The sequence below is a fragment of the Phalaenopsis equestris genome, unplaced genomic scaffold, assembly GCF_001263595.1.
Source record: "Phalaenopsis equestris unplaced genomic scaffold, ASM126359v1 Scaffold000002, whole genome shotgun sequence".
Lineage (NCBI taxonomy): Eukaryota > Viridiplantae > Streptophyta > Magnoliopsida > Asparagales > Orchidaceae > Phalaenopsis > Phalaenopsis equestris.
This window is the reverse complement of record NW_018164444.1, coordinates 46992230-47012071: the sequence shown is the minus strand read 5'-3', so window position 1 is coordinate 47012071 and position 19842 is coordinate 46992230. Positions and strand designations below refer to the sequence as shown.

At 34.0% G+C, this 19842-nt stretch overlaps 1 protein-coding gene across 1 annotated transcript; it reads left to right on the top strand.

The window, feature by feature from the left end:
* Nucleotides 1-9269: 9269 nt before the first annotated feature.
* On the top strand, nucleotides 9270-17754 carry LOC110029912 (UDP-glucuronate:xylan alpha-glucuronosyltransferase 1-like). The gene is made up of 4 exons (XM_020732400.1): nucleotides 9270-9512; nucleotides 15423-15629; nucleotides 15792-16432; nucleotides 16526-17754. The coding sequence occupies exons 1-4, from the start codon at nucleotides 9460-9462 to the stop codon at nucleotides 17542-17544; spliced, it is 1920 nt and encodes a 639-aa protein (XP_020588059.1). The 5' UTR covers nucleotides 9270-9459; the 3' UTR covers nucleotides 17545-17754.
* The last annotated feature ends 2088 nt before the right edge of the window (nucleotides 17755-19842 follow it).

Below are 19842 nucleotides of genomic sequence, written 5' to 3'. Positions count from 1 at the left end.
GTCGTACACAATTATAAGAAAATATCTCTACTCCTCAATCACTCCTCTCTTTATTTATATTAGAATCAACATATTAAATTATATTTTAACACAGTTACATTCAACAACATATTTTGTTTAATAAATAATCATACATCAAATGTATTGTATGGCCAAAACCCTCTATACCAGGCTCAACTCAAATTACAATCTAATTAGCCAGTTCGACCAGTAACATTCCAAGAGATTTTTCCACTTCATTCCTATTTGCTCTCTCTTCTCCAAATCTATTTGCTCTCCTTAGGTGATCTGCACCTCATATATATCAGAATCTAATATTCTTGAAGCTGCGATGAACATAAATATGCCACACACTAAATGAGGAGTTTGTTCACATAGTGGAATTAAGTCACAAAGATCTTGTTGTTGTTGAGTGGAGCCCGGTTAATAATAAATAAATAAAAGTAACCGTTCCCTTCTACCTGGTTAGTTCGCAAAAAAAGGATCCCAACTGCTTCCGTCAATTTGCGTTTCTTTAGTTCTCAAAAACAGGAAGTTCCCTCTCTCGCTCGCGAATCAGGCGAGGGCTTCGGCGAAGAGATCGATCGAACCAGGCGAAGGCTTCGACGCAGAAGTTCGCAGGAATTTGGGTTCGGCCGTTATCTCTTCTCTTCGGATTTCTTCGGTCTTCTCGTTCACGGGCATAGACGGTAGAAGCGATCGCAAGTTTTCTCCTCCTCCACGTGGTTGTTGCTTGCAGTGTTTTTCGCAAGGTGCTCTCGCTTAGTTATTTCTGCGTGCTTGGCAGAAGGAAGAAGAAGATAGTGAAAGAAGAAGGTTGCTCTTCTTGATTTCTTCTTGGTGGATTGTGGCAGAAGAGAAATAGTTTTTCTCTCTTGTACACTTTTCTTCTTCTTCGATATATCTCGGTGTAGAGAGAAGAGAGAAGAAGCGAGAGAAAGAGTTCGCTCTTGTAATTGGAAATGATCCACTGGTGTAATTTCCTCAATTAGTAAAATCTAGTAAAATCCTCTGCAACATTAGTAAAATCCTCTGCAACTCCGTGGATGTAGGCAGATTTGTCGAACCACGTAAATTTGTGTTATTTTCTGGTGTGAATTCTCTCGTGCTATTTTATTCGCTTCGTCGTTGATCGTTATTCTATTTCAATATACCACATCAATTGGTATCAGAGCCAATGACTGCAGATGAAGTGAAAGTTTCAGAGATCGAGAAATTTGATGACACATATTTTTGTTATTGGAGAATGCAGATAGATGACTACTTCGATGGGAAGAAATTTCATCTTCCGTTATTGGAGAAAAAACCTGAAAGAATAGAGGAAGTTGAATGGAATCTGTAGATCGACAGATTTTGGGGGTTATTCGATTGATCCTATCGAGGTCTGTTGCACATTACGTCGTCAAGGAGAGGACGACTGCAGATCTTATGGCAGTCCTGTCAGGTATGTATGAAAAGCCATCGACGAATAATAAGGTATTTCTGATGAAGAAGTTATTTAATTTGAAGATGGCGGAAGGTATGTATGTTGTATAACACTTGAATAATTTTAATACTATCACAAATCAATTATCTTCTGTGAAAATTGAATTTGATGATAAGATACATGCACTAATCTTGTTGGCTTCATTTTCAAATAGCTGGGAAGCTATGAGGATGGCTGTCAGTAATTCTGCATGTAAATCAAAACTAAAATTTGAAGATATTCGTGATTTGATTTTGGCTGAGGAGGTGCGCAGGAAAGATTTTGGCGAGATCTCAGGTTCGAGTTCGGCACTAAATGTTGATTCCAGAGGGAGATCACATGATAGAAACTCAAACAGGGGAAGATCAAAATCAAATAACAGAAGCAGGAGCAAGTCAAGGCATGATAAACAAGTAACTTGCTGGAATTGTGGCAAAACTGGTCACACAAGGAGGAACTGCAGGAATCCTAAGAAGAAGGAGAATGACAGTGCAAATGTGGTAAGTGAAGAATCATAGAATGCACTACTATTGACAGTTCATAGTTCTGTTGATGACTGAATATTGGATTCAGGAGCTTCTTTTCATACAACTTTCCATCAGGATTTGATGCAAAATTATGTTGCAGATGACTTTGGGAAAGTATATCTGCAGATGGAGAAGCTCTGAACGTCGTAGGAATGAGAGATATTGACAATACACTTCCAAATAAGAACAAGTGGACTTCGCAAAAGGTCAGACACATTCATGAACTGAAGAATAACCTCATTTCTATTGGGCAGGTTGATGAATGTTGACATTCAGTAGTTTTCTCAGATAACACCTGAAAGATTACTAAAGGAGCATTGGTACTGGCTCGAGGTAAGAAAACATGTACGTTATATATGACTATTGGTTTAATTAACAGTTTTGATACTACTGTTGCAGAGAGCACAACAGAGTTGTGCCATTGCAGACTTGGCCGCATGAGTCAGGGTCTGTTTGGGGCAGCTGCAACTTATTTAATAATCTGTTGATAAGCTGATTAAAAATAATATGCTGATAAGCTAAGTGCAGTCGCTATTACAAATTTTTAATTTTTGGAAAAGCCAAACCGCTGCCAATAAGCTGCCACCACACCTAGATAGGTGCGGTGTTAAAACGCTATTTTCTGTATTTTGAAAATGCATAAGCTGTCAAAACACAGTTTACCCAAACAGGTCAGGTGCGTTTTCAAAACGCCACCGCACCAAATAAGCTGCTCCAAACGGGCCCTCAAAGAGGTATGAAGGAACTTCAGTCCAGAGGTAAGCTACTAGAACTGAAATCAGTTGATGTCAGCATTTATGAGAGTTGCATTATGGGGAAGCAGAGGAAGGTCAGTTTCTTGAAAACTAGCAGGACGCCAAAGACATGAAAGCTAGATCTTGTACACACAGATGTGTGGGGTCTTTTTCCAGTGACATCTCTTGGAGGCTCTCGTTACTACATCACACTTATTGATGGTCATAGCAGAAAGGTATGAGTTTATTTCTTGAAGTATAAATCTGATGTATTCAATATTATCAAAACTTGGAAGGTCGTGATTGAGACAGATACAGACTTAAAGCTGAAATGTCTGAGGTTGATAATGGTGGTGAGTATATTGATGGTGGGTTCAAGAAATACTGTGCAACTCAAGGAATTAGGATGTAGAAGACCATTCCAGGAACACCACAACAAAATGGTGTTGCAGAGCGCATGAACAAGACCATTACTGAGCGGGCTAGAAGCATGAGATTGCACGCCAGACTACCACCTACTTTCTGGGCAGAAGTGGTCAGTACTGCGGTTTATTTGATCAATAGGGGACCATCTATTCCATTAAACTGCCATCTGTCCATTAAACTATGAATTACCCAAAGAAGTCTGGAGTGGGAAAGAGGTAAAATTTTCTCACCTTAAGACTTTTGGTTGACTTTCGTATATTCTCGTTAATCCTGATGCTCGTAATAAGCTTGAGGCTAAATCAAGGAAGTGTTATTTCATTGGCTATGGAGATGAATTGGCTATGGAGTGGCTATGGAGATGAGGCATTTGGATATCATTTCTGGGATGATCAGGCACGGAAGATCATAAGGAGCAGGAACATGATTTTCAATGAGAATGTTATGTATAAAGACAAGTCCAACACAGTTTTTGAAATAACACTGAAAGAATCTGAGTTGGTAAAGTTTGATGATTTACCAGAGGACACAGTGCAGGACAGAGATGTAGGTGATGAGGAGAGTGGATACCCCGACATCCACTCCTATTTTTCTACTGTCAGTTTCAGGGCAGTCTGTCTCTACAGTTGCAGTTCACATGTCAGAAAGGGCTAGACGTTCTCCACATCGTTATTCTTCAACTTTGAACTACATTCTGTTGACAGATGATGGAGAATCTCAGAGTTATGAAGAAATCTAGCAAGATGAAAAATCGAGCAAGTGGGAGCTAGCCATGAAGGAGGAGATGGATTATCTGCTAGAAAATCAGACTTGGAAGTTAGCAGATCTTCCATCTGGGAAGAAGGCATTACACAGCAAGTGGGTGTACAGGGTAAAGACTGAGCATGATGGCAGTAAAAGGTAGAAAGCTAAACTTATTGTAAAGAGTTTTCAGCAGAAGCACAGTATTGATTATTCAGAAATTTTCTCTCTTGTGGTGAAGCTTACAACCATCAGAATGGTACTGTCTATGGTGGCTACTGAGGATCTCTTCCTTAAGCAGTTAGATGCCAAAACATATTTTCTTCATGGGGATCTTGATGAAGACATCTATATGCACCAACCTGAAGGGTTCATGGTATAGGGAAAGGAAGAGTCTGTTTGCAGATTGAAGAAGAGCTTGTATGGCCTGAAACAAGCTCTTAGACAGTGGTACAAGAAATTTGATAATTTCATGCACAATACATGGTACGGAAGATGTCAGGCAGATCACTTTTCTTATGTCAGGTATTTTGATAATTCCTATGTCATCCTACTATTGTATGTGGATGATATACTTATTGCAGGTACTTGTATTGATGAGATCAATAATCTGAAGGAGCAGATGTCATAGCACTTTGCAATGAAAGATTTGGGAGTAGCGAAGCAAATCCTTGGTATGAGAATTGTCAGAGATAGAGTCAGAGGCATGTTGAGGCTCTCTCAGGTTGAGTATGTGAAAAAGTTACTTAGCAGATTCAACATGAATAAGGCCAAACTAGTTGGCACACCCTTAGGAAGTCACTTCAGACTCAACAAGAACCAGGCACCCAAGTCAGTGGAGGAACGATATCATATGAGTAAGGTTTCTTATGCTTCAGCTATTGATTCACTTATGTATGTTATGGTTTGCACCAGACCTGATATTGCCCATGCAGTGAGAGTTGTTAGCAGATACATGAGTAATCCTGGAAATGAACATTGGGAAACAGTGAAGTGGATCTTGAGGTACCTAAGAGGCTCTGCAAAAACTTGCTTGTGTTTCTCAGGAAAGAGTTTAGAGGTACGGGGCTATGCTGATACTGATCTAGCTGGAGACATTGGTACCAGAAGAAGTACTACATGCTATATTTATACTGTTGGTGGCACTGTAGTATCATGGGGCTCTAATCTGCAGAAGACAATTTTGTTGTCTGCTACAAAAGTTAAGTACATAGCAGTGTTAGAGACTGGTCAGAGGCTGCAAAGGAGATGATATGACTACCGGGCTTCTTGAAAGAATTAGGCAAGAAGAATCAGATGAGCATACTCTACAGTGATAGTCAGAGCGTCATGTTTCTTTCCAGGAATCCAACATTTCAGTTCAGGACAAAGCACATTCAGATCAAGTATCACTTCATACGATATTATTGGATGACAGACAACTGTTGCTTGAGAAAATTTGTGGAAGCCAGAACCCTGCTGATATGTTGACAATGAGTGTTACTTTGGCGAAACTGAAGTTGTGCACAACTTCAGTTGGTCTTCTGGTGTGAACACATGGGCCTTGAGTTGCAGAGGTGGAGGATTCAAGTTGGAAGAAAATGACTACGCATCCAGTGGAGGATATTTGTTTGAGGAAAGACGTTGCAGTCTGTGAACCAGTCTCCAAGTGGGAGATTTGTTGTGTGGAGCCCGGTTAATAAAAAATAAATAAAACTAACCCCTCCCTTCTCTTTGGTTAGTTCGCGAAAAAGGACCCCTACCGCTCCCGTCAGTTTGTGTTTCTTTAGTTCGCGAAAATAGGAAGTTCCCTCTCTCGCTCGCGAATCAGGAGAGGGCTTCGGCGAAGAGATCAATCGAACCAGGTGAAAACTTCGGCGCAGAAGTTTGCAGGAATTTGGGTTCGGCTGTTATCTCTTCTCTTCGAATCTTCTTCGATCTTCTCGTTCATGGGCGAATACGGTAGAAGCGATCGCAAGTTTTCTCCTCCTTCATGTGGTTGTTGCTTGCAGTGTTTTTCGCAAGGTGCTCTCTATTAGTTGTTTATGCGTGATTGGCAGAAGGAAGAAGAAGATAGTGGAAGAAAAATGTTGCTTTTTTTATTTCTTCTTAGTGGATTGTGGCAAAAGAGAAATAGTTTTTTCTCTTGTACGTTTTTTTTCTTCTTCGATATATTTCGGTGTAGAGAGAAGAGAGAAGAAGTGAGAGAAAGAGTTCGCTCTTGTAATTGGAGACGATCCACTGGTGTAATTTCCTCAATTAGTGAAAGCCTCTGCAACTCTGTGGATGTAGGCAAATTTGTCGAACCACGTAAATCTGTGTACTCTTTTCTGATGTGAATTTTCTTGTGCTATTTTATTCGCTTCGTCGTCGATTGTTAATCTATTTCAATATGCCACATCAGATGTCAATAGGGAGTGCTCATAGGAATTCATTATGTAATAGATGAATGATCTAAAGTGATGGGATATTTTTTGCTGATGAGTTGGATATTCATCATAGATCTTAGGAGACTTCTATCTAAGTGACCAAACGTTTCATTTGAAGAATAATGTACTACCCACCCCAAATGATAGGAATAAGACCTTAAAATAGATCTAATCACTCATATGAGAAGAATTTTTAAGATTTATGAATATGTGAAACTAAGAGTCTTTTCGCTACCTTGTGGGGGTAGGATATTATTTATTTTATTCAGAAGTCTAATATCCCTACGAGCAGAAGTCCTCATAGCTAATTGCACCTCATGAGTTACAAGTCCTGAAATTATTCTCAATTAAAGTATTGACTTATGTATATATATATATTGATCCTTGCAATGTCATCATTGGAACTCTCTCCATGGTTTACTATGAAGTTGCGCCAGGGAAAATCATTAAGCTAAAGGCAAACACTTTGAAAGCTAAGAGTTAGATAGTAACTGTGAGAAAATAACTCTAGACTTTGAGGATAAGTAAATGCGATATATTATATATATGGGCACAAAACAAGCATAAATGGAAAGATAAAATTTTCTCAACAAAGTTGTTCATAATTTATGGGATTTGAAAAGCTTCACTCGCGTCATTGTGAGATTGCAATACGTCAAATTAGTTGGTAGATTAACATGCGTTAATTACATTGTCTAGATACTTGTTTCTTTACAAGGAGTTCATAATCTTAGTTCAATGGTTTTCCATGGGCATAAGCGTCTAAGGTTAAATACTTTTCCCACGAGAGAGAGCATTTTTTATCGGTGTTTTATGCCATTTGTAGCTTGGTTGTTTATGCACTTTTAGCTTTGTTTGTTGTGTTACTTATAAATTATAATATCATTATCTACACAAGCTACGGGCTTCAGATTGGCTCACAAATAAGATACTACCTAAAAAGTTTGCCTTTTCATGCATAGGTAAGGCGGTATGGATGTAAAAACTAAAGTTTAGGTGCTTAGTATGTATATACATAAGAATTGAGTGGTATATATAAAAATATTCTTTAAAACTGAAGGTAGAACTTTTAAGCCATCCATTTAGCCAAATTTTTTCGAGCTAATCTTTTTTATGAACTAGATCAAAAAAAAAAAAAATGAAAATATTGGCTCAGAAGAAAATGAGAAACTCTATATTTGAGCTGACATGCTACTTCTCCATATGAAACATGCTGCTTTAAGAAGATTCCTGTAGTTTTTTTCCTCGAGGGGAATTTGCTACCACATACTAGTGAGGATAATCATCCACGACCCATCTTTGAGCTGACGTGCACATGTTTACTATCAATGACAAAAATGCAATTCTGCAACAATAATGTCAAATATTTATGCAAATTGGTGTGCATGCAACTTTTATTTTTTCTAATAATTATATTGATGGATATGGCTTTATCTATGATGCAGATGCACAAATGATAATTTTTTTGCCGTCTTCAAATACTATCCATCGCTGTTGACCACTGCCTGCTACCATCGGCCACCAACGATCGGACGTTGCCAATCGCTATCGATCGCCACCTGTCCCTAGTAGCAAATTCATTCGCACTTCAACGTTGTAATTCGAAAGACTTTGTAGCTCTTTCCTTCTTGTGAGACAAGTGACCTTTGTAATCATCAACTTATAGTGAATTTTTACAATTGGATTAAACATTTTGGTTTTTCTATTTAAGAAGTTTTCACATAAATACTTTTGGTGTCACTATTGGTTGTTTTCTTTTATCTGAATGTGTACTGAATTTTTATGCAAAGTTAAGACGATAATTCATTACCCTAAACCCTAAACCCTAAACCCTACTAAACAAAATATTTGAGTTTGGTGAGACTTAAAACAATTAAATTTGAAATTTCAAAATATAATTGCATTAAATTTGGGACATTCTACATACCATACATACTTAGGCAACTTAATTTGTAATTAATTTGTGAGACCTATTGCTCTTATTAAATATTTTTTAAAATATTACTATTTTATTTATTTATTAAACAAATGTATAGGAGTTATAAGTTAATCTATATCCTAAGTCATATGCTTTTATGTAATAAAAGTGTCACTTTAGGACAAGTAACATTTAAGTTTGGATATTTTGATATACCAAAATATTATGTTGCTTTAAGTATACATTGTATGCTTATTTTTCTGTGATATTAAACTTTAAAGAAGAGTATTTTTATGTTTTTATTGCAGGTACATTAATTTTAGGCATTTAGAGCAAAAGTATAAATTTATGCAATAAAAAAACATAAAAAGTAATAGTTCTTGAAGTGTGAAGCCCTTTAGTTGGATGAGAGTACAAAGGGTAATTAGGAAGAGGTTTAAACTAACTTATACTTAATCGGAAATTGATTAATAATATCACGAACTACTCCTTGACTATTTATTTATTATCTCATTCTAATAATATTTTTTTCCCAAGCATCTCACTACCGTGTGCCAAAAGCAAATCATCATGATCTTTAAAGACGTGGAAGTACATGTGATCATAGTTTAATCAAGGCTAAGTTGACAACCAAAATATAAAAATAAACACTAATATTAATAATGATCCTTTCATACAATTAAAATATTGTGAAATGCTAAGCACCACCTGCTACTCATCTTCCGAATTCCAAATAATCCATCACACTTCTATTCCTCCATGTTTCAGGAGGGGAGATCGAAGACAATAAACAGACTCTTCTTCTCTTCTGCTCTCATTTTATTAAAATTTAAGTCTTTTATTTCTTCCTTAATGCTTCTTTTTTTCAGATACTTGATTCTTTGCAGCTTCTGTCTGCTCCTCTCCTAAAATAATTTTTGTCATATATATTTTTAGTCATAAACTTTCCATACTGAATTTTAAATAGTATTATCTGTTAATTAAAAAAAAAAAATTTTTGGTGGAAGTTAGGTAATCTTATTATTATATATTAACGTTTACCAACTCTATATGGAGAAGTCCCTCTCCTTCGCCATTGAGGTGACTCTTTATCTCTTTTTCTATGAAGGAAGCGTCATGCATACAGGCCAAATGACTGCCAATAAATTATTATGAAGTTTAGTTGTTTTTGATTTTTTAGAGAGAGAATGATAAATCTTGTATCAGTTGCAGTCTGAGCATAATATAGATCGAGAAGGAAGAAATGGGAAGGTTGGCGTGTCTAGTGGAGGTCAGGCATCGATTGGCTAGAAGTCTGTAAGTCCCTTCTTCTCAACTCTTCTGTTCTTCATTACATTTTCATCTGAAAACTTCAGTAACTAGTTCTGATCTTTGCCTTGTATTGGTTAATTTCATGTTGATATGAACTTCGAACCTACTTTTACTAGCTTTTTCTTGCTTATGCTTTAGACTCTGCATTTATGATTATTAAATTTGCTATCTTTCAATAATTGAATATTTGCAGAAAATCTCAATTCAGCATCAAATTTCCACCGTTAAAGCATTTGTTCCATAATTTGGGTTCTTAATATCTACAAAACATAATTTTTAGAAAGCATAGTCTTGTAGTCGGTGCTTCTGTTGACCAACTTCACTCTGCAGCTTGCAGTAATTATGTCTCTCTCTCTCTCTCTCTCTCGCTCTCTCGATTAAACCTGAGCATCCAGATCCATAATTTTCTGCTCAATAAAATTAGTATTATATATATAATGTACTGCCCTTCAAATCTTATTTGATGCTGCGCCCAGTAAGCCACATGGGAGTTAGGATTTAATCTCATATTGGATAATTAAAACTCTTACTGACATAGCAGTACGAAATAGATGATTTTTCATTTATAACTTTTAATTTATTTTGGCTTGATTGAAAATATTGTTGGCAGACAAATTTCAAATGATATGTGTTTAAGAGATATGATAGAAAAAGAAGAAGGTATAGGTGCAGTTAATGATTAGGTTTAAGAGATATCGTGAAAGATAGAGGAAAGAATATCTAGGTGCAATTAATGATTTGATTTGACAAATATAAAATGGGTTTGAAACTATAGAGAAGCCTTGCTGTCCTTGCAGAGAGCAATTAAGGCACGTCAATCCCTCACAAACAAAACTATGACAGCAACCCCATGCACGGACAAGCCTTGTTGTTTGAACAAAAAGAGATGCCATCAATAATAAAAAAGCTCGTTTGATAAAAAATGATATGGTTGTTCACCAGAATGGGCCACGGGTTCATAAAATATTATAAGGGCTTTACCCATCTAGAACTTTTTTCATTGTGGCAAAGGCGAATTAATAGTAGAGCCTGTTAATAGAGGGATAAGTTAGCAATTAGGCCCAAAAGTTTCCATTCCAAGTAAAACAACAACAAACCAATGATGAATGCAAATCTTGATCGAATGGAGATCGACCAAGTCATAGAGGACCTCATTCTAGTGTAGAAAGAAAAATAAAATCAAAGGATAAACTAAGTATTCAAGCATTATAAGAATAATAAATTTAGTTACTCATAAATAATTTTGAAACATCTTCATTTTAGCTAATATATATATATATATATATATATATATATATATATTTCTTTTCCTTTAATGTCGTATGAAATCCTTGAAGTTGATTCCTTTAGAGATAATGCCTCTTGAGATTGTGCTTCTTTCATTACATCATTGGTCACCAAGTAATTCCCAAGTGCTCACCCTATATTTTGGAATTTTATTTATTAATAACTTCTTAAAATTTAAGTTAATTATATCTTATTGATATTTATAATAATCTTTAAGCAACATATGTGTATCCTTATGCTCTTGGTGCAAATAGTGTGAGAGCTTGAAATCTCATCTATCGAGATATTGTCCACTTTGATCTAAATACTTTCTGATTTTGTCATTAATATAATTTCACAAGAGATTTCCCATCTCAGGAATTAATGCTCCCACCTGAGCATCCTTTACTTTAAAGTTTCGGATGAACCTACAACTATTACATTAAATTGGGTCTTAATATTTAAGAGTTCAACTTCATTCTACATAAGAGGTTTCGAATACATTTAAGTAGCTAACATTCTTGTCAATACTTTTAATCCATAATCAGTCACCAAACACATATTACAATCTTCAGGCTAGTGAACATAACTCTAACATCATTTTTAAGAGCATGAATTCTTATAGATTGAGATATTATCCACTTCAACCTTATGGTCTCATTGTTTTGTCTCATTTGTGTAACTTTCTAAGAGGACACTGCTCTCAAAAGTGCTCCCACATGAGCATGCTTAATTATAGAGTTTATGATGAAATTCCAACTGTTACACCAAAAGGTGTTTGATGTTAAATAGTTCAGCTTCATTCTACTTAGAAGGTTTTATGAAGAGTGCATAATGAAAAAAGCTGAAGTTAATATTGATTGTATAGTGTTTTGGATATTATATCATTTCATGCATTAGTAAGGCTTAACGTAAGCCCATTAATGTAATCTAATTAAAAAAACATGCCCCTCTCCTTATCATTAGTTGGTTGCTAATACCCATTCACCAGACAACTAGCTTTCAAACCACTTTTTTTTAAAATTCAATAAAATTAATGATGGTAAAGTTAAGGGGTTTTTAGAATAAAATGAAGCAACATCGGGATGAACTACTAATAATGCATTTAGAATCTTCTTGTTGATTATAAAAGTTCAGCGTTCTCCTTAGAATACTAGTTTTTTCATAATAATAACATGATAAATTCTTAATGCATTATGATGTGACTTTCATTAATTCTTATTATGTATCCTTAAGGTAGATTCTATAAATACTCTTTGAAATTAAATAATCTCTTTTTTATAACACTTTTGCCTTTCAAAAAGTATATATTCATTTTCTTTGATGATAAAGATATTCCCCTTAGTGCTTTGTTCTATTTTAATTTATCAAACCCTAAAAAATATTTTCATTAATGAGCTTTTTATTCAATCATTGATCATTCATTCACCGAAAATCTTTGTTCCATTGACTTTCTAATGAGCATGACTAAGACCACAAAAAAAAGCTCAATACTTATAGATCAATTTTTTATTTGATTCACTTTTAGTATCCCAACTAAGAAATATAAATAAAATATAATACATGGATCAAAGAATGTCTACCTTATCAGGTAGTACTATGAGGTAGGGTAAAGCTCCCTTACACACAAAAGGTGAACATTATTTTAAGGAATATATAGATATTTTCCAAGTATCTCTATATTTCTCTTATACCTACAATTTTAAAGGGCATGAAGTTACCCTTTAGTAAATATTGTATTCTCTTATCAATATAATAGCTCACATTATTTTTCAAGCCCATGTCATTTCTTTTGGTAAAGCCTTCTTAGGCTTTAAACTTAATATATATTCCACTTAATTTTCAATAAGGGTTCAAAGAGTAGAAATTTCTTCATGATAGTGGACAAGTATTGAAAGTTCCTGGCTATTCTAGACTGCTAATATTAAGCCCTTCCAACATTAAGTCTATATAAAAGAGATAAAATGATGCTTGACTTAATAATATTAGATCTAAATGACATTCAATCCAGTTTGATATTGTGAAATACCCCAAATGGTTGAATCACCTACTTTATAAAAGCATATCAAATGAAGTTAAGAACCAAAATAATGATTAATGAGAAAATAGAAGACACTAACTTGGATGGTGATTTTTTATTATTAGGGTTTTTGGTAGAAGTACAATGCTTAGGATTTCTTTAATAATTAAGTGATCAATCAGAATTTCTTAAATAGTTCCCTTAAGTGTGTGAGTTCTAAGGGAAGAAGTGGATTAAGAGGCTAGAAGAAAAGAAAAAAAAAAAGAAAAAAAAAATTAAGTTACTTGGTAGAATAAGTAATGTTAGAATATGACTTAATAAGAGCCAACATAAAACTTTTTGCTTGGAGCATTTTATAACTCTTAATATTGTAATTACATTGAAATAAGTACCCAATAGAAAAATTTTAAGGCATGACCTTCCCTATTTCGGTAGAACTTCTATTAGGATATATTTCTTTTATTTTTGGGGTAGAAATGCATAACATAAAGAATTTTATTGGGCCCACTCTTTATTTTATATCCATACCTTTTGCTTCTCTCATGAAGCCTATAAAAAGGCCAATGAATGGATAAATATTGATTCCATTTGTTATATCGAAGGTTTTTTATCCTTTTTTTTGTTCTTCTTGTCAATGGGTGTGTAAAATTTTTTTTCTTACCTTAGCTCTCTTTACTCCCCTCCAATCCAAATTGTTCACAAACATATTTATGCTCAAATCTATTTCCAATTATATTATCACATTTAATAATAATACCATTGCTTACTTCTTACTTTTTTTTGGTACCATACTATCTCTAGATACACTTTTTGAGTTATCATATATTACCACCTTTTATTTGTATGGAAATATAAAACAACTTATGATATTTGCCAAGATTATGTCATATAATCCAAAAATATGATAACTTAGCTTACATACAAACTATATTATACCTACCACATGTAATAAAATTGATGTCATATTATCACATAATATCATGTAATTAGATCAGATCATGACTTGCAGTTAGAAGGTAGATCATTGTTTTTTTTCCTAATCATTACCATTACTTTAAAGTTAACCCTACGACTATATGATATATTAACTACAAGCTATCTAATTATTTTGCAAATGTGTATTTCTCATTCATATGTAATTTTCTACTTCACTCTATTATTTTTTATCACTGCTCTAATCAATGCCCTAATAATATTCTTACAATTATACTCCAATTCAAAAAAACTTGTACACTATAACAAATAACATCAAGTTATGGAGTGATAATGAGAAAGGATCTCCAATAATACATTCAAAAATTTATAATTATGCATCATCTCATACCAAATCATTCTTAAAATTAAAATAAAATAAAGTATGTTATTATCCAACTTATAAAGCTAATATATTCATAGTAAAGAAAAATATGGAGCCACTAAACTTGTAAGAGATACGAGCAATGCATTAGATAGTATGACATATATATTTTAATAGTTTATTATTACTAGTCTACAAGATTACATAACCATTATCTTGGTTTGTAATATATCATGAATTTAAATTTATGTATTGTAGATATAGTGGTTCTACTAAAGAAAAAAATTATAAAAGATTATTAAGAAAATAGTTAATATATTAGAACCCAAATACAAGTTGCAATGCTTGAAACTTCCATAATTACAAAGTATTTACCTTAGAAAGCTTATATTTCATGATTTTATAATTATAGATACATGAAATCAAGTATGACCATCATCCTACATATATGTTCTTTATTCTTATAAAAAATTAACGTCACACTTCTACAATAAGGTAGTATAAAGCTCAATTAGTCACTTGAAACATAACAGTTCATTTAATACATAATAAAGGAAAAAACATGCATAAAAGTTGTGTTAATAAGTATATTATATTTGAGCAATTATATCCTAAGTTTTGACTTAAGTATCCTAAACCGAAGAAATAAGTCAATACATAACCAATGGTGCATTATTGAATTTTTATATCATATGCATATAAGTCAAAATATTAAACCAAAATATTATGTCATAATCCTAAATCATAGCATGGATCATAGTCTATTCATAGACATTATTTCCAATCATATGTGCAAGCTAGTTCTAAAGATACAATATCATAGAGTCATGTATAATGCTAATTCAAAATAAATTAATTAAACGTTATGTCAAAACAAATAATTTACACATCAAGCTACAAAATAATATTATGGGTATGGATATGATCATGCATAATTAAAAGAGAACGTGCATGCTTAAGTATTTAGTGAAGGATATGTAGACAAAGTTTATTATGTCATAATCAAGCCTAATAGAATAAGAAATCAATCATAAATCATGATTGTAAGTCATATTAGATAATGTTAAAATGTTCATCAACTAGTAGTATGACAAATTGTGGTATTCCCCATAATGGTCAAATCAGATTGACTTTCACATCCAATGGCAGCAACAAAAACTTTAATTTTTCTTGAGGAAAATATTAAAATTTTAATTTTACAGTACTATTTTCCTCTCTCTGAAAATACTTGTACTTATTTTATCATTTATCATTTGTTTTCATATAGTTATGATTAATTCAATCTTATTCAAATTTTATAATATTTATCCAGTTCTGATGCAAGCCAAAGGACTTCCCCCAAATTTAGTAGCTTCAGAGAAACTGCAAAGTTGATCAATTTTAATCAAGAAAGGATCACAGGCAGCAAGATCCGATGGTTCAAGTACCTCATTGTATTGGCTGTGTTTGGAACCTTACTAAAAGTTCTTCATTCTCCAACAGAAAATCATCATACAAATTCCTCCACTCCTCTTATTTGGTACATCCTTTCCCTTCAAACATGTTAATTGTTTGACGTAGAAGATTCTTCTCTTTTTTCTCTTGTGTAAATCTTCTACAGAAAAGAAAAAGATTGCATTCATAGGTATAGAGCAAATTAATTTGAATCCAAGTCTCTGAACTTTAAATTCAACAAATACAGGTCAAGTTTCACAGGCGTTAGATGGATGTGGAATAAGGCAAATATTGATCCAAGATATGCATCAAACGTTGACATTAAATGGTCTGAAATACAACAAGCAATGACCAAAATGGATGCGAAACAAAATTTGAAGATTGCTTTGTTGAATTTTAACAACACAGAAATCATTCACTGGCAAAAGCTATTGCCAGGTGCTAAAATTTCCAATGTTAAGCTAGAAAAAGCAGAAAAAAATTTAACTTGGGATGACCTCTATCCCGAATGGATTGATGAGGAAGAAGAATCAGAAGTTCCTTTTTGCAGGAGTCTTCCCAATCCTGAGGTCCCAAAAGAATCAAAATTTGGACTTGTTGCAGTGAAGCTTCCATGCAATAAGACTGGTAACTGGACAAGGGATATAGCACGGTTGCATTTGCAGCTTGCAGCCGCAAAAATTTCTTCATATTCAAAGGGAGGGCATGAGTCGGCCCACGTTCTTGTTGTCTCAGACTGCCTTCCAATACCAAACCTATTTCCATGCAGGCTACTTGTTACTAGAAAGGGGAATGCTTGGTTATACAAGCCTAACTTGCAGGTTTTAAGGCACAAACTCGAGCTTCCGATCGGTTCATGTGAACTATCACTTCCACTTAAAGAGGCAGGTGAGTTTACAATCTATATGCCTTGTTGTGGCTTTCCAATATTTCTCTAATTGTAGAGGTACTGACCTAAATTCCATGGGACAATTTTTACAGTAAGATCATATTCCAACAATGCCCGGAGAGAAGCTTATGCTACAATTCTACACTCAGTAGACGTATATGTGTGTGGCGCCATCACTGCAGCTCAAAGCATTCGTCTAACAGGCTCAACCAGAGACCTGGTCATCCTCGTCGATGAAACAATCAGCAACCACTACAAAAATGGGCTTGAAGCCGCAGGTTGGAAGATAAAAAAGATCAAAAGAATAAGAAACCCAAAAGCAGAGAAGGATGCTTACAACGAATGGAATTACAGCAAATTCCGGCTATGGCAGCTCATTGAATATGACAAAGTTATCTTCATCGACGCCGACCTTCTCGTCCTTAGAAACATCGACTTCCTCTTCACCATGCCGGAGATCAGCGCTTCAGGCAACAACGGAACTTTGTTTAACTCAGGCGTCATGGTGATTGAGCCCTCCATCTGCACTTTCAAGCTGCTAATGGAGAATATCAATGAAATAAAATCATATAATGGTGGTGATCAGGGATATTTGAATGAGATCTTTACCTGGTGGCATAGAATCCCGAGGCACATGAATTTCCTGAAGCATTTTTGGATTGGTGATGAGGAGGAGAAGAAAGCCATGAAAACTCGATTGTTTGGCGCTGAGCCCCCTGTTCTCTATTTGCTTCATTACTTGGGGCTGAAGCCATGGCTGTGCTTCAGAGACTACGACTGTAACTGGAATGTGGATTTCATGCAAGAGTTTGCCAGTGATGTGGCGCATAAAAGGTGGTGGAAAGTTTATGATTTGATGCCCAAAAAGCTTCAAAAATACTGTCTTTTGAGCACCCATAGGAAGGCGGCTTTGGAGTGGGATAGAAGACGAGCGGAGAGGGAGAATTACTTGGACGGACATTGGAGGAGGAATGTGAGTGATCCAAGACTGCATATCTGTAAGGGAAATTACTGTGACTGGAAGACAATGCTGCTCAACTGGAAAGATAGAAGCTATCACATTCGCGGACCAGCACCCAAACAACCAGAGAAAAAACTAACTGGCCTCTGATCTCTGCTTCTGTTCTCACTTTATTTGGGTAATCTGGATGGTTTGTATAAACAACAAGATATTCATATCAAGACAATTTTTTTGTTCTTTACAAAATATAATATGGTACTATAATGATTTGAAAAGGGAAGCATCATTTGTTACAGGCCATTATTCAAAGGGTTATTTTAATATAAGATAAATTAGCTCACGCTCTTGTTGATTTAGAGAGCCGTTTGGTTGTTTATACATATTTTTTTTCATACTCATTATACAGATTTTTTAACGTGAAACAAGCTCCTGATCCAACATGTGGTAAAACACTCGTAATCACACCAGCATGCATATTATAATTCTATATATCAGTTCCACGTGAAATGAATTAGTTTTTCAAACAGTCTAATTAATAGTACTATTTCTACGTCCAGTCCAAAAGGTTTTAGTATTTTGAATGATTTTCCTAAATTTCAAATGTATGAAAACAAAACCTTTTATTTTTTGGGTTTTGCTACTGCTAAAAAAAGTCTTCCTTAAATTGAATATTGCAAAATTTCAATCGTTCATCTACCAATTTTTTTCTCTATTGTAGTTGACAACTAGAGAAAATTACTTATTACTCTATTCTTAAACATAAGAAGCATTAGAAGCCCCCTAAAAAGACTCAGGAATCCTCGTTCTTCTATTTGAATGTAAATTCATAACGCAATATTTCTATTCTATAAGAATTGTTTATCTAACCTAATTGTTCCATCTAGTACATATTCAATAGTCTTAAATCACAATCAATTTAAATATTTCTAGTGTTCAACCAAAAGGTAAATAAATCATGAAATATTAACACATTAAGTTGGTATAATTTTTTTAAGTTATTTCCTTGTGAGATAATATGCGGTACTCTAAATCCATATTATTATTTGAGACGTACGTAACTTCTCCTTTTGATTGGCTCAAAATCTTCTCAAATATACATCAATGTGACCCTCTGGCTTCATTTTTATAAAGCTGCTAAACTGTTTCCAACTGTTGGGGCAGTGGCTTCTAGAATTGGCTTTCCATGCTTTAAGAATTTTGGGTGAATTTCTCAGTGTCGGTGCTGAGCCGCCCCTAATCTATTGTCGTGGCGCTCAATGATGGTGTTGCATTAACATTAAGAACCTATGAAACAAATTCTTACCGAGGGATTTCTTTATGTATTTTAATCTATTTATGTCCCAAATTGGAGCATTAAATTACATCAAATCTCACAAAATTTGAGTCATTATCCCTTCTATAAATCTTAACTCTTACCATTCGATGATATGATTGACTACGTAAAAATATCACAAGTTTCTACAACACGTTCAGTTAACTTAAAAGTCATCATAATTAGTTACTTAATATCCATAAATTTTAATATAGAGGTGCTCAACTTTTTTTTTCCATTAAAAAAACGTGACGGTCTATTAAAAGTAATCTCAACCAAAAAAAGAAGTTGAAATAAAATCCTAGATTAATCAATTTTTCCTCTTATCATGTCATCCCCACTTCTACGAAAAAAATATTACATCAGAATTCAACACTAATGCTTAGGACTCTAATAAAATTATGTCACGTGTCCGGAGGAGGCGGATCATACATTAAAGTATAATTTTTTTTTTCTATCGTGTGTGACGCGATACAATTTCATTAGAGTGCACTGGAACTCCTGAAGTGATATTAACCTTAAAACCTTTTAACAATTTATTTGCTATATGTAGATTCCTAAAATCATTAAATATCTCCACATAATCCTCACATTGAATATATTTTAATGGGTGCATTAAATTTTATGTCAATCAAATAATAACTTTTATGCTCATAAAAAATAAATTAAATAAACCAAAGTAAAAGCAAACAATGACATATAAATCATTGAAAAACCAGTATTTACACATCGGCCCCCTTTTTAATCCATTTTTCAAATTCTCACTAAAATATCAAAATTCATGCCAAAATTCCAACCCATATTTTTCATTTCTATTAAATTCTCAATAGTTTGATCATGATGCATAAATATATGGGTTAAGCAAAAAAAAAATCATATGAGAGCTTAATTTGTAAATTTTAATGTTTCGGGTGGTTAGTATATAATTATCCCCAAAACCAAATAGCTGCATTTATTTCAATTTTTTTTTAATTTAATTTTAGTGGTGATATGCCATTAACAAATTATCATCCAGTGCATATCTCGATGCATGACACAGATCTCAAGACAACATTTTGAGCAAGAATTATTCTAACTTAAATTATGAGTCATCCAGTTTAACAAACTTATAATCAAACTAACTAGCTCGATGATAC